Source organism: Marmota monax, unplaced genomic scaffold, assembly GCF_021218885.2.
Source record: "Marmota monax isolate L192 unplaced genomic scaffold, Marmota_monax_Labrador192_F-V1.1 WCK01_AAM20220418_F8-fsc00142, whole genome shotgun sequence".
Classification (NCBI taxonomy): domain Eukaryota; kingdom Metazoa; phylum Chordata; class Mammalia; order Rodentia; family Sciuridae; genus Marmota; species Marmota monax.
This window is the reverse complement of record NW_026692025.1, coordinates 4,448,142-4,461,538: the sequence shown is the minus strand read 5'-3', so window position 1 is coordinate 4,461,538 and position 13,397 is coordinate 4,448,142. Positions and strand designations below refer to the sequence as shown.

The 13,397-nt window shown below is 42.5% G+C and overlaps 1 protein-coding gene across 1 annotated transcript in view; it reads left to right on the top strand.

Moving 5' to 3' along the window:
* The window catches only part of Mamld1 (mastermind like domain containing 1), a 102,172-nt gene that overhangs the window by 43,184 nt on the left and 45,591 nt on the right, over positions 1-13,397 (top strand). The window contains exon 2 of the mRNA XM_046453601.2: positions 6,667-6,825. Within this exon, the coding sequence (XP_046309557.1) occupies positions 6,730-6,825 (96 nt within the window). The 5' untranslated portion in view covers positions 6,667-6,729. The remainder of the gene's footprint in view (positions 1-6,666; positions 6,826-13,397) is intronic.

The window sequence follows — 13,397 nt, the reverse complement described above, 5'->3', positions numbered from 1 at the left end:
GAAAATGTACCATCCAATATGTTTTCGTGTATTCACAGAGTTGTACAGCCATCATCATAATTAATTCTATAACATTTTATCACCCTCAAAAGAAACACTGTATCCATGAGTAGTCAGTATTTATTCTCCCTGCCTCCCCTAGTCCTAAGCAAGCACTAAGCTACTTTTAGTCCCTGAGGATTTATGTATTCTGGATGTTTTAATAAATGGAATCATAATATGTGTTGCTTTGTGGCTGACTTCTATCACTGAGCACAATGTTTGCAACATTCATCCGTATAGTGGCATGTGTCAGTACTTCTTTCCTTTCTAAGGCTGAATGATATTCCATTATAGGAGTAGAACACATTTTGTTTATCCATTCATTCATTGATAGACATTTGGTTTGCTTCCATTTTGGGTCACTATGACTATTGCTTCTTTGAAAATTCATGTATAAGTTTTTGTGTATATTCATGTTTTCAATTCTCTTAAGAATATACCCAGGAGTGGAATTGCTATTTTTCATAACAGCTGTACTTACTGTTTTACATTCCCCCCAGTGAGAGGGTTCTAATTTCTCTACATCACTTGGTGCTTTTTAAAGTCAATTTTTCAAAACAAAAGTGATATTTTAGAATATTGATATATTTATTAGCATAAGACTATAATTATATGCCTTGCAGCTGTTACATTGTGTCAACAGTCCTTCCAAATGCACAGAAATATTGAACAATGTATTATGTATTGCTAAACTCCATGCTGGGTGACTATCAGTTTTTGGTGAAGCCCTTTACCCATGCTTGTATCTACCCCATAGACTCATTCAGCAGATAGTTCCTAAGACCCTACTGGGGGCTCTGAATACTCTGTGGGCCTACCATCACAGAAAAGACATCTCCCTTCCCTCACATAGTAGATAGTCTAGAAGTAGGGCCAAATACTAAATACATATCTCTTGCCAAGTCAAAGGGTGCACAGAGGGAGCATGTGTACAATAGGCTCTTCCTATTCATCTTATAGCTTATTAAAGAACCAGTGAGATGCTGTATGTAAACAGCTAAGCCTAATGTCTCTCATAGCAAGTGCTCAAAGGTAGGTGTTACATTTCTGTACAGAAGTTTGCATGTTACACATGAGTAAATCAAGTCTCAAAGTTTAAGCAGCTCCGTAACTCATGACTAAGAAGCTCACCTTCCTGCCTCAGGCTCTCCTTCCTCCTTGGGCTCCAAAGCCCCAGCTATACTGCCGTCCAGAAGTCTGACCTTCTTAACCTTTGACCTGCCTGTCTCTAGCCTGTACTCTTCCTGCCCTTCCCAGGTTCAGTTCCCTGGCCCAAGGTAACCTATTTGATCCATACCCTAGCATAATACCAAGAGTGTTCACAGCAGATAGTAATTAGTAACAGTTAATCCCTTGTAGAGCAGGGTGATCTGCTGTAATTAGATTCCAAAGTGGTCATGATTGTGACAATGGGTTAATGAGTCTATTAATACTCCTGTAGCTTTCTCTGCCTATCAGCAGTCTATACCTCCTCCTGCCATCCAGGCTGGAAATCTAGAGGATAGGAATATCCTCATCCTGCTGGTCTGTGTGCATCCAGCCATCAAACCCTACAAATCTTCCTTCCCTCGCTTCCCAGCTCTGGGCCCAGCCAGTACCCAAACATGTTGACTGTGGTAGTGAGGAAATAGGCTGCTACTTCTGGCCAGAGAATTGGGCCTTTGTTCAGAAAGCTCTGGCCACTACCCCCCACCTGTTCTCTTTGCCTTGGTTCTGGGGGCCACAAAGGGGCAGGACATGAAATCAATAGACTTGAGTCTTTAAAAGCCAAGGCGGCATTTTTTTTTTTTTGGCCTTTTTTCTTTAGAGCTGAATAGGCAGTTTGTTTGATGTTGATAGGTTTTGTGTTGCCAGCCCTGAAATGAGATCTGGTGCTCCATCCCCCACAGACAGGAGATGCTGGGCCTGCCTGGGCCAGGGAGTTCATGATGGCCTCTGTGGTATATCTGTGGTCTTGTTTTTCCTTCTTCATTTGGGTATGCTGTATATTATGTGCCATTTTGTCTTCATTTTGGTGTTTCTAGATCATAATATTGGAGTCAGTTCACAGCTGAGGTCTCATGTTTGGCTCCTGAAATAGGGAACATTTGGGTGGGACAATTTTAGAAAATAAAAAAGGTGGGTACAAAATGTGTATAAATTGCTTGAAGAAAGAATGCTATGTAGAAAATGTCCCAGAAGTACAAAGAAGAATCAGTGATCTCCCTGGATATGAATCCTGAACTCTTTTTTTTTTTTTTTTAATAGCAGTTAGGTCCTCATTGGGAAATGATGATATTCAGAGGAAGTTGCAAACATAGTTCAAAGAACCCTGTACTCTTCACCCAGTTTCCCCCAAAGTGACATCTTAGATAATGACTTTCATGTCTCTGGATAAACATCCAGCAGTGCAGTTGCTGGTAGCTACATTTTTTATTTTTTAAGAAACTGCTCAGCTGTTTTTCACAATGGCTGTACAGTTGTACATTTCCTCCAGCAATGGATGAGTGATCCAGTTTCTCCACATCCTCACCAGCATTTCACGTTGTCACTTTTTTGTGGGGAGGGGTACTGGGGATTGAACTCAGGGGCACTCAACCACTGAGCCACATACCCAGCTCTATTTTGTATTTTATTTAGAGACAGGATCTCACTGAGTTGCTTAGCGTCTTGCTGCTGCTGAGGCTGGCTTTGAACTCGCAATCCTCCTGCCTCAGCCTCCCAAGTCTCTGGGATTACAGGCATGCACCACCGCACCTGGCACTATTTTTTTTATAAAGACAAAATTTGTATAACAATTAAGTGACATTGAGAACATCCACAATATTATGGAATCATATCTACTTCCTAGATATTTGCATCACCACAAAATAAAACACCATAACAATTTTTAAACAATTAGTTCTCCTATGTCTCTTCCACTTAGCCCCTGGCAACCACCAATCTGCTTTTCATCTTTTTGAATTTACCTCTTCTACACATTTCATATAAAAAATACAATATGTAACCTTTTATAACTGACTTCTTTCATTTGGCATGTTTTCAAGATTCATCCATGTTGTAGCATATATCAATACTTCATTCCTTTTTTTTTTTTTTGGTACCAAGGATTGAACCCAGGGACACTTCACCAAGCCACACCCCCAGCCCTTTTAATTAATTACTTAATTGATTTTTTTAAATTTATAAATTTATATTTAGAGACAAGTTGCTGAGGGCCTCGCTAAGTTGCTGATGCTGGCTTTGAACTTGATCCTCTTGCCTCACCCTCTCAAGCTGCTGGGATTACAGAGGTGCACCACTGTGCCCAGCAACACTTCATTCCCTTTTATAACTGACTAATATTCCACTTTATGGATATTCCAAAATGTTGTTTATCCATTTATCCCCTGATGAAAATTTAGATTGTTTTCACTTTTGATTTTTGTGACTACTACTGCTATGAACATCTGCTTTGAAGTATTTGTTTGAATGCCCATTTGCAATTATTTGGCATATATGTCTAGGAGTGCAATTATGAAATCAAATGGTAATTCTTCAACTTTCTGAGAGACCACCAAACTGTTTTTCACAACAGCAGCAACATTTTGCATTTCTGCCAGCAATGTGGTATTTTTTTATCCCAGTGAGTGCAAAGTGATATCAGGATATTCCAATTTTTTGATATCGGATAATTTGGATAGTTTGTGCTTTTAGAATAATTAATTCATTCCATTTAAATTTCCAAATTTTTGTGAAGAGTTTTTCATAGCATCCTCTTATCCATTTTGTACCTGCAGGTTCTGTGGTAACATTCACTTAGTCATTCAAGATATTGGCCATTTGTATTTGTCTTTTTTTCATTGTCAGATTACTAGTTTGTCAATTTTATTAATTTTGTCTTGCTCTTTTCCCATTGGGTTTCTCTCTATTGTATTTCTGTTTTAAATATTATTTATTTTGCTTCTTTATTAATTCCTTCCTTCTTCTTGCTTTTGGATTTATTTTGCTCTTCTTTTGTTAGTGCTTTAAATGAGAGTTTAGATTACTGATTTTAAACTTTTCCTCATGTGTAATGTAACCATGTTATAAATTTCTCTCTTAGCATGCATTTACCTGTGCTCTACAAATTTTGATATATTGTTTTAAGTGGATTTCTTTGCATTTATACTTTGGGGGGTTCACTCAGCTTCTTGAATTTCCACATTTATGTCTTTTGCCAAATTTGGGGGAGTTGTCAGTCATTAATTCTTTAAGTACTTTTTCACTCCTATTCTGTGTCCCTCCTCTCCTTTTGGAATTTTAGTGGCATGATTGTGAGATCTTTTGTTTATAACCCAGATATCATCAAGTCTCTGTTCACTTTTTTTCTGGCCTGTTTTCTCTCTGTCATTCAGATTGGGTAATTTCTGTTGTTTCATCTTAACTTTTTCCCCTCTTGTCCTTTCTGTGTTCCTTTTTATCCCATGCATCAAGTTTCAGATATTGTGTTTTTCAGTTCTAAAAATTCTATTTGGTTCATATGTGTGTGTGTGTATGTGTGTGTAATTTTTTTGTTGAGACATTCTCTATTTTGTGTTTAAAGCATGGTGTAATTATTGGTTAAAGCTTTTAAATGATTAGTGTTTTAAAATCCTTGTCAGATAATTCTAACATCTGTGTGTTATCTTGGTGACACATCTGTTGATAATATTTTTCTTTCCATTTTAAATCTTTCTGTTTCTTGGTATGACAAGTGTTTTTCTCTTGAAATCAAGACATTTCAGGATGTTATGTTATAAAAGTGGATCTTATTTCAATCTTCTGTTGTACCTGACTTCTTCTTATACTGCCTCTGGCAGGGAAAGAAGGGCACCATCTTATTTTTGCCAGGTGGATATAGAAGTATGGGTTCTCCCATTTAACCTTTGTTAATGTCAGAAAGGGTAGGGCTCCTCATTTCAACCAGGCAAGGATGAAAATTCTGGGTCACCACTGGGCATCTACTGATAACCACCCTAGCAGAGATGTGGAGAAGTGCCTCATTACTGCCAAGTTGAGGTAGAGTCTAGAATCCCTGATTGGTCTTTGCTGATGGGATGGAATGGGACTGCAGTGTTTTCTCTGGTGTTCAGCTGAATTAGAACAGTTTTTTTTTTTTTAAAGAGAGAGAATTTTAATGTTTATTTTTTAATTATCGGCAGACACAACATCTTTCTTTGTACGTGGTGCTGAGGATCGAACCCGGGCTGCACACATGCCAGGCGAGCGCGCTACCGCTTGAGCCACATCCCCAGCCCTGAATTAGAACAGTTTTATCTAAAAAATTTCTTTCTTGCTAAGTTACCCCTTTCCTGGTTCTCTGGTTAGAAAGAGCAGACATTTTTGTCTGTGCCTACTGGCATTCTGAGTTGCTGGTTTCTTTTTTTAATATTTATTTTTTAGTTGTAGTTGGACACAATACCTTTATTTCACTTATTTATTTTTATATGGTGCTGAGGATCGAAACTAGGGTCCCGCACATACGAGGTGAGCACCCTACTGCTGAGCCACAATCACAGCCCAATACCTTTATTTTATTTATTTATTTTTATGTGGTACTGAGGATCGAACCCAGGGCCTCACACACACTAGGCAAGCACTCTACTGCCGAGCCACAACCCCAGTCCTGGTTTCTTTAGTAATAAGTCTGGAATATATGAGGCAAAAGAAAACCCAAGGAACTCCTCAAATTCCAAGGTTCCTTTCCACTATGCCTTCTTTCTACCTTTAAGACTCTTTATTTGTTTGATATAAAAGGTCAAGAAATTTTAATTATACTCAATGGGAGAATGGGACAAAAGCATTCTTTCTAGAGATAGAAGTTCAGACTTTAGAGCCTCATAATATACTGCTAAGAAGATCTATGTTAAAACAGGCTGCTCTTGTATAAGAATGTCTTAGCAGAGCTCTTATCGCATGTCCACCTTGTGGAAAACAAAAATGACATCTTTACCTGGGTTTGTATGTCTGCTCCTCCATCACAGAGCACATACATTGGAATAGCCATAGTCACAGTCTGCTCAGTTTGTTTCCTGTCAACCAGTTCACTAGAGTTTCTTGAGCTCCTTTCAGCACCCATTGCTTCCTTCTAGTGTCACTTTGTGCTTTGAACTATTGGTCAGAACACTTGATTAGGCGCTAGCAGGGCCATGTTGATATCTGCTCCTCTATGGGTCCTAATACTTACTCTCACAGAGCTGAAGGAGCCCTAAGCCATCACTTGATCCAACTACCATATTCTTCATACAAAGGAACTGTGTCCCAGACCATGGAAGAGTCTTCCCTGTGTCCCATTGCATACCACTCAAAAGCAATGAGAGACCTACAGCCCACATTCCTCATCTGTGTGCCTGGTGTTATTTAGTAATATCAGGCTGCTCCTCCACCCACCCCCTGTTCTCCAATAAACCTTGCTCTGCCCCATGACCAGAGACTGCCACTTCATCCCTCCAACTGCCTCACAGAAGTGCCCTTCATCACTGGGGGTGGGGGTGCTCAACAAGGGTTCTGGGGTGGAGAGAGAGACGGAAAAAGGAATGTGGCTGACTCCACACAAACCTGTCCTCAGAGTGTAAGTCTGTGATTCACGGGGTCAATGGTCTCATCTTCATATCTGAAAGACAGTGTACTTTTTGTCTCCCTAAGCCCTGTGTCTAGGTCGTTTGGGAAGCGCCTTGGAGAGTCAAGAATAAAATTGCAGGTCAAACAATGGATGACTGGAAAAGTCGGCTTGTAATCAAGAGCATGCTTCCCCATTTCGCCATGGTGGGAAATCGCCAGGAGCCCAGAAAGCTCCAGGAATCGGTCAGAAAATGGGCTATGGGGGGAGGGGGTGTTGAATGCTTCTAATCTTAAAGTTGAATATAAGATGTGTTATTGAAATTCTCTATGCAAACTTGATGGCAGGGGTCTAACCCAAATATAATTGAATGTGATGTGAAAAAGATCTAGAAAATGAGCTGTTCCTGCCCCACATGGGTTTGTGAAAGAGCTGGAAATATACTCCAAGGCTCAATCTGGATTCTCAGTCCAGTAATTTCTGCACTGAACCCCTTTAATTGAGGAAAGGGTGAAAGGTGAGAGGAAAGAAAATCTTCCTTTTCCTTTGGATAGAAACCAGCCAGAATGGAAAGCACTAGATGTCTTACATTAACTTCCTAATATGACTAAAAGAAAGAAGCTAGTGAGTAGGGAACACAGAGGGGTTCCCTTTTAACTCTGTAGTCCTAGTGTCCTCTTTACAACTTTTTGGACAAATTTTGCTTTCCCCCCTAGGAATCCAGAAATCATCCAAGTGTTTGAAATTTAGCATTTTGATTCTAGTGGTAGTTCTGTGAGTCCAAGACAATGATAGATAGGGCCATGAGAGCCATGGGTTGGTTGAATTTGACAATAAAAGCCTAAAACATCACCAGTCTAGTGAGATTAACTCAGTTAGCAGGAGTCGCTGCAAACACAATGGCTGTTATCTTAGGGTATTGGGCCCAAAAGGAGTGGCTTATTTAATCTCTGAAATTAATAGAGCAGAGAGGAAATGGCTCTTATAGAGCCATGGGTCTGCTTCCTTCCTGTTCATAGAACTAGGAGCCCTAGGCTCTGAGGTAATGCCTTTTCACATAATTAGAGGGCCTGTCTTCTCCAATTCCCAGGGCAATGTACTTTATTTATTTTAGGATACTGATATGTGCCCAGGTGTGTGGGGGGGAGTGTGGGGGGGGGAGGTGATTGAATCGTGCTTCTCCTTTTTTCCCCTCATTGCCAACAATGTTTTGAGAATGTGCTATGAAGTTAAATGTGTACATGTTTACAAAATTGTACTTACTGGAATCCCAGCTCTGGCAGAAATGACAGTCAGATGACAGCTATTACTTGGCCAGCAACCTGTTCCCCAAACTGCCAGCCCCTTGTGAGGTATCTTCTAGAAGGCAATTTTTAACCTCCATCCTAACTAACTACCCTTTTTATTTCATGCTTTTCTCTTATGGTCAATAACTGAGTATGTAAATGAAGAATCTCTAATAGTGGCCCCAGAGTTCCTGGTCAGTTTTAGCTTGGCTTTAGACCGCCTCTTCATTTCCCACTTGTTTTCATTCACTTGGGCCAAATCGTAGGAGAAAAGGGTAAGTAGGTTGTAGTTGTAGGGGTCTCTCCCACTCCACCAATATTCTTTTAAAAAATGTAACACATAAGTAACTGCTTCAGTCTAAGCAGTGTAGATCACAATGCCCAGGGAGCATTGTACTTAGAATGAGTCCTTGGAGCAGCCAGCGATGCTCTCACTCTGGAGAGGCTATCATTCCTCATGCCATCTCCAGGCTTGGCCTTTCCTGGAAGATAGCCTTTAGTGCCCTTTGTAAGCTTTGCCAAGATTTCACATTCGTTGCTTTAAAGTCACACCTTGAACTTGACCACAATCAGTCCTTCTTCCTCCTCCATGTCACACCTTGTTCTCTGTCCTTGGCTCTGAGTGACCTATTTTGAAAATGCCAAACTGTCCTAGAAGACTAAGGATTTGCCCCAGTTAAGGGGATCCAAAAAATATGCCTCAGGACTCAGAAAACAGCTGTCTCAGAAAAGTCATCTTCACAGTTGAAACCACATCTGTCTTCTTGGAAGACATATGGTCTCTAAAGTGGATGACATAGAGAGAGCCTACACCTTTGGCTGGGCTGGGCAAGTGATGTTTCCATCATTGACCAGCCGGGGCAGCTCTTGGTGAGGTGTGAGAGCAGCTGAATTTTAGTGTTTGGTCAATTTGTGAGACCTCAGGAAGATACCCTCTGCTAACATTGAACTCTACTGCACACACTGAGGATCTCAGGAGCTGGATTCTTAAGAAATGAGGGACAGAGATTGACAGATTAAAAGCAGAATGACCTCTGAGTTCACCAAGAAACCTATTGTCCAAAGAAGTTACTTTAGGGCCTAGAATGTGAGCAGCAGAGGGGAGGCCCTTTGTAGGATCTAGCTGTGCATTTCCAGATGCTTCCATTGTGTGTTGTTTTTCTGATGCTCCATAACATCCAAGGATCTGCACCTTGCATTCACAAAACCATGGATATCTAGAAACACATTGCTTGCACCACTCCCTCTCATCCTGAAAGCAACCTTAACATAGATATCTGCTTCAGGTTTGGCTGAACTAGTTCTCTTGTTCTTTCCTGGGAAACAAACTAACCAAAAATGCACATCTTAAGTCAGTGTCTTGAAATAAAATTCTATCTGTCCCAGAGGAAAGTTCTTTTGAACAGCTCTGGGATTTATGTATAAATAAATTGAGAGCCCCATTGCAGGAATATATGCATCTGATGTGACAGCTATTCTACCCTAAGACCAAGTTTCTGGTCTTCCATCTGCTCCTAAAAGCTCCAAAGTTTTTCTGAGAATGAAGTTCAAATGAACTAAGGGCAGGAATACCTGCCATTCACTAGGTGCAAGGTACTTTGCTAAGCAAATATAGATAGTGGGGTACACTATCTCCTGTAATCCTCATGACAACCCTGAGAGGAAGAGACTATTATTCTCTGCAGGGAACTGAGGCTCAGAGAGGTTAAGCAATTTGACAAAGTCACAAAACTAGGAAAGTGGCAGATCTCAGCATCTGCTATCCTCATCACCATACTCTGTGTCTCTTAGATCTAAAGCATGTTGAAAACCACAAAACATTGAGTTAGGTATCAGGCAAAAGTGGTCATCAGTTAACTATAATAGTATTTTTAATATTCTCTCAATATCTTGTGATAACATAATAAAAATTTCACCTTGCAAAAAAAAAAGTGGTCATCAGAACTCTCAGCAATGCAAACACCTTTTCAGCATCATTTATTCATTCATTCAGTGGCATGATTGATTAATGACTTGTGATGTGGGAAAAACAGGAGTTTTGCCTTTTGAACATTTGGGTGTCTATCCAAGGTTAATAAGGCATCCAGTCTGCAGTTTGTGTGTGGAGTTTTAACAGGAGGCAGAACAGTTGGTCCTTCCCTTTGAAGTTAAGATCTTGATTTTTTCCCCCAAATCTGTAGGTCAATTGATTACTAGTGTGAGAATCTCAAAGTTATTAGATCTGCAAATTGGGAGTCCTCCAGAGTGTGCATACAGTCAGGACTCAGGTTATATGTCCCATGTTAGCTCTATCTGAGTCTATACCTCACTGAAGTTGCAAAGATTCCCTCAGCTGTGAGCAGCTCCTGGACAAAAAGGGGAACTAAGGGCATTACCTGCTTACCTTCTGTAGCTAATTAATGCTACTAAATGACTTGCTCTTTAAGGCCCCTTTGAGATGACATGCCCTGTAGTCCTTCTGAGCTTGCTGACCTGGGCCAGAAGGGACAGGTTATTCTTATCATTCTCCTTTATGGGTGAAGATAATTAAATCTGAAAAATCCAGTGACTCACAGAAGGTAGGTAGCTTCATCTAGGGTTCCCAGTGCAGTGTGCTTCTTACCTATAGACTGACCAGAACCAATTCTCAGCCTGTCTCCTCTCCTCTAAATGAAAGTAGGGCTGAGGCAGAAGAGAGGAGCCACTGGAGTAATGGTATGTAGAGATTTGGATGGCTGCAAAAATACTGGTCCTGTTCTATTTGTCCCTTTTCTTTAGATTGGTGACCTTAGAAATACCTAGTAGGAGGTGCTGTATTCCCCTCTTCCTATAGTGTGTGATCTGGTTCAAGATTTCTGCCCATCTGCCATGGGCACATGGAGTCACATGCTTTTGCTTGCAAATGAGCACTGGACTCAGGAAGCAGATCTCAGACTATATCCTATTAGTGTGACAAGCTCTTTGTGAGACCTTGAACAAATACCCTCCCTAAAATCCAGGAGTTCACAGTCTAGGAGCAAATTATTCAGCCTTCCCTCCTTGGGAACAAAGCTATACTATTCTGAAGTTTGTGGTGCAACCTGGAGGAGAGAATGGTTGAGTGACTCTCTTGTGCAAGGTACTTTGTGTGTATCACCTCATTTACTCCTGTGACACAGGGATTGCTATTTTCATTTCATCAAAGAGGAGACAGAGGTTCAGGTAAAGACAAGGACTTTTCCAGTGTCACACAGATGAAAAGTTGTAAATTCATGTCTCAAACCCAGTTGCCCTGCCTGCCTTCAAATCTCCTCCCACTTAACTGCCTCCCATTCCCCAGTTAGGGACTCATATCTGTGGGACCTTTTGCAGGCCATGCACAACTCTGGGTGCTCAGGCTAGACCAGTGGAGAAAAGAGAGCCCCCTTTCCTGGAGCTTTCATCCCATAAACAGGTAAAGTATCTTTACCTATTAGCTCCCTGGAGCCTTGTGACCAGCATGACTCACTGTCCAGCTTGGCAGAAAACCAGAAATGAGGATCCCATAGGGATAGGGGGACAGCCACCTAGGAACTGGAATGACACTTAGAAGTATGGGAAGGAGGACCAGGTTCAGGGATTGGGGTCCTTGCCATTAGCCCAGATTCACACGGGCTGTGGGTATGCTGTGGGTACATGACTGACCCATAGAGAGGGGATTTCATGTGTATGGCCTCACTTCCAAAACCCAGGTGATCCCAGGGACCATCTCATCAAGGAAGCAGCAGTCTCTGCCATTTACTAAGCACTTAGGTGAGCCTCTGGACCTCAGTCTGCACATCAGCGAAGTAGGCCTATAATTTTGCTCTCTATGTGAATGTCTCAGGGATGATGAAGCAGGACACAGATGTACTTGCATTGTAAAGCACACAGGGTAGGACTGCTCTTAGCACTTGTTCTAGTGATCAGAGAATGGCATTGCCTCAGAATTGTTCTTCCATCAGAAGGGCAAAAAGGAATGTGTCCTTGGCACTCAGGTAGGAACACAGAGGACCCCTGAGGATACCACAGCCTCATCAGCAGCCCCACTGCACTGAGGAGAGTTGGATGTATGGTGCAGTTTTGAGCATTCTGGGTCAAGGCCCAAAGTGCGCTTGTGCCTTGCTATTTTGGGGATCCTCCCCATGGAGCACGCAGCTGTTCCCTCCCTTTGCTCCCTCCTCCTACTCTTGCAGCAATGGGCCCTTTCCTGTTACAGACACCCCACCAGGGCGGGAAACCAGGCAGAGCCTTGCCTGCAGACAGATCTCTTCCTCAAGGGCTGAGCACCGGTCAGCTTGCAGGACACCACTGGGCTTGGCATCTGGGTCCTGCCTGGGTAACCCAACTCAGCAAACCGGTGACCTGCAAATTAATTGCAGTCTGTTGGAGGGGGAGGATGCTGGAAGGGGAGCTCCATTTGGCAGCTGGCTTCCACTGGCATCTGGGAGCCTATTTCTGAACTTCCAGAAGCCCACGCTGGCCTTGTCTGCATTCCTACCTAGTTCCTTCCCCCAGTTTCCTTGATATTAGACCCAAGGTAACAGGTGTCTGGAGGAAGAACTGTCCCAGGGAGAGGAGGGGATGTTGTTGGACTCCCCTCAGGGCAAGGGTGACAGAATCGCACAGCCAAGCTGGACTCAGGTTCCACTGCCTTCTAGGGGACATGTCCTGGGAGTATGAGCCTGTGGTACCCAAACTGTGGGCTGACCTATGCAGGCAGACACCTCTTGCTTTCACTGAAAATTCCCTGGTGGAGAACTCAATGTCTCCCTTTTACAGTTAGATATACGGATCCTAAACTGCCCTGGGGGGATTTCATTCCACACTTCTGGCAATGACAGGATGGGGGTGGGGGTGTATACTTCTCAGGTTTGGGCTACATATTTTGATTTCTGCAGTAGATACAGAATAATGTGTCAAAAAATCTCCTCCCCTTGTTCCTTTCCCTCCCTCCCATCCTCCCCCTTCCTTCTCATCTCCCTCCTCCCTTCTCATAGATGATCATCCCCTAGATTCCAAAGTTAGGAAGGCAGACATGATCGTTGAGCCAGTGGACTTGACCACTGAGGGCCCAAACCCAAGGCCTGGCTGCTTCTGTCGTTCCCTACCTCATTGGTGCCTCCTGCCCCTTTGGCACAGGCTTGCCTTTGTCTGACACCCTGAAAAGTGGTTGTCTGGAAGCCTTACACTGGAACAGAACAGGATAATCTACAGAACACCATTTGCTCCAATGGGTAATTCTAATCTGAAGATGCCAGCTGAGCCCTGTCAGGAAGGCTATGTGCTTTAGGGGTAAAGAGATGAGTAGGAAACAGTCTGACCTTCATAGAGCATGTTGTGGGGTTGAAAGGTGCATAGGCCCATCACAGGGGCCTGGAGGTTGGTCAGAGCAACTGGCATTGTGGGGGAAGGTAGAAACCAAGGCCTATTAGAGAGACCACTGAGGCCCAAGGGAAGAGGGTGTGCTTTAATCCCCTAGAAAATATGCAAATTGTCCAACAGTGGACAAAGGCTGTAAGAGCAAAGCCGGAGGGGATCTGGGAGGAGAGGGT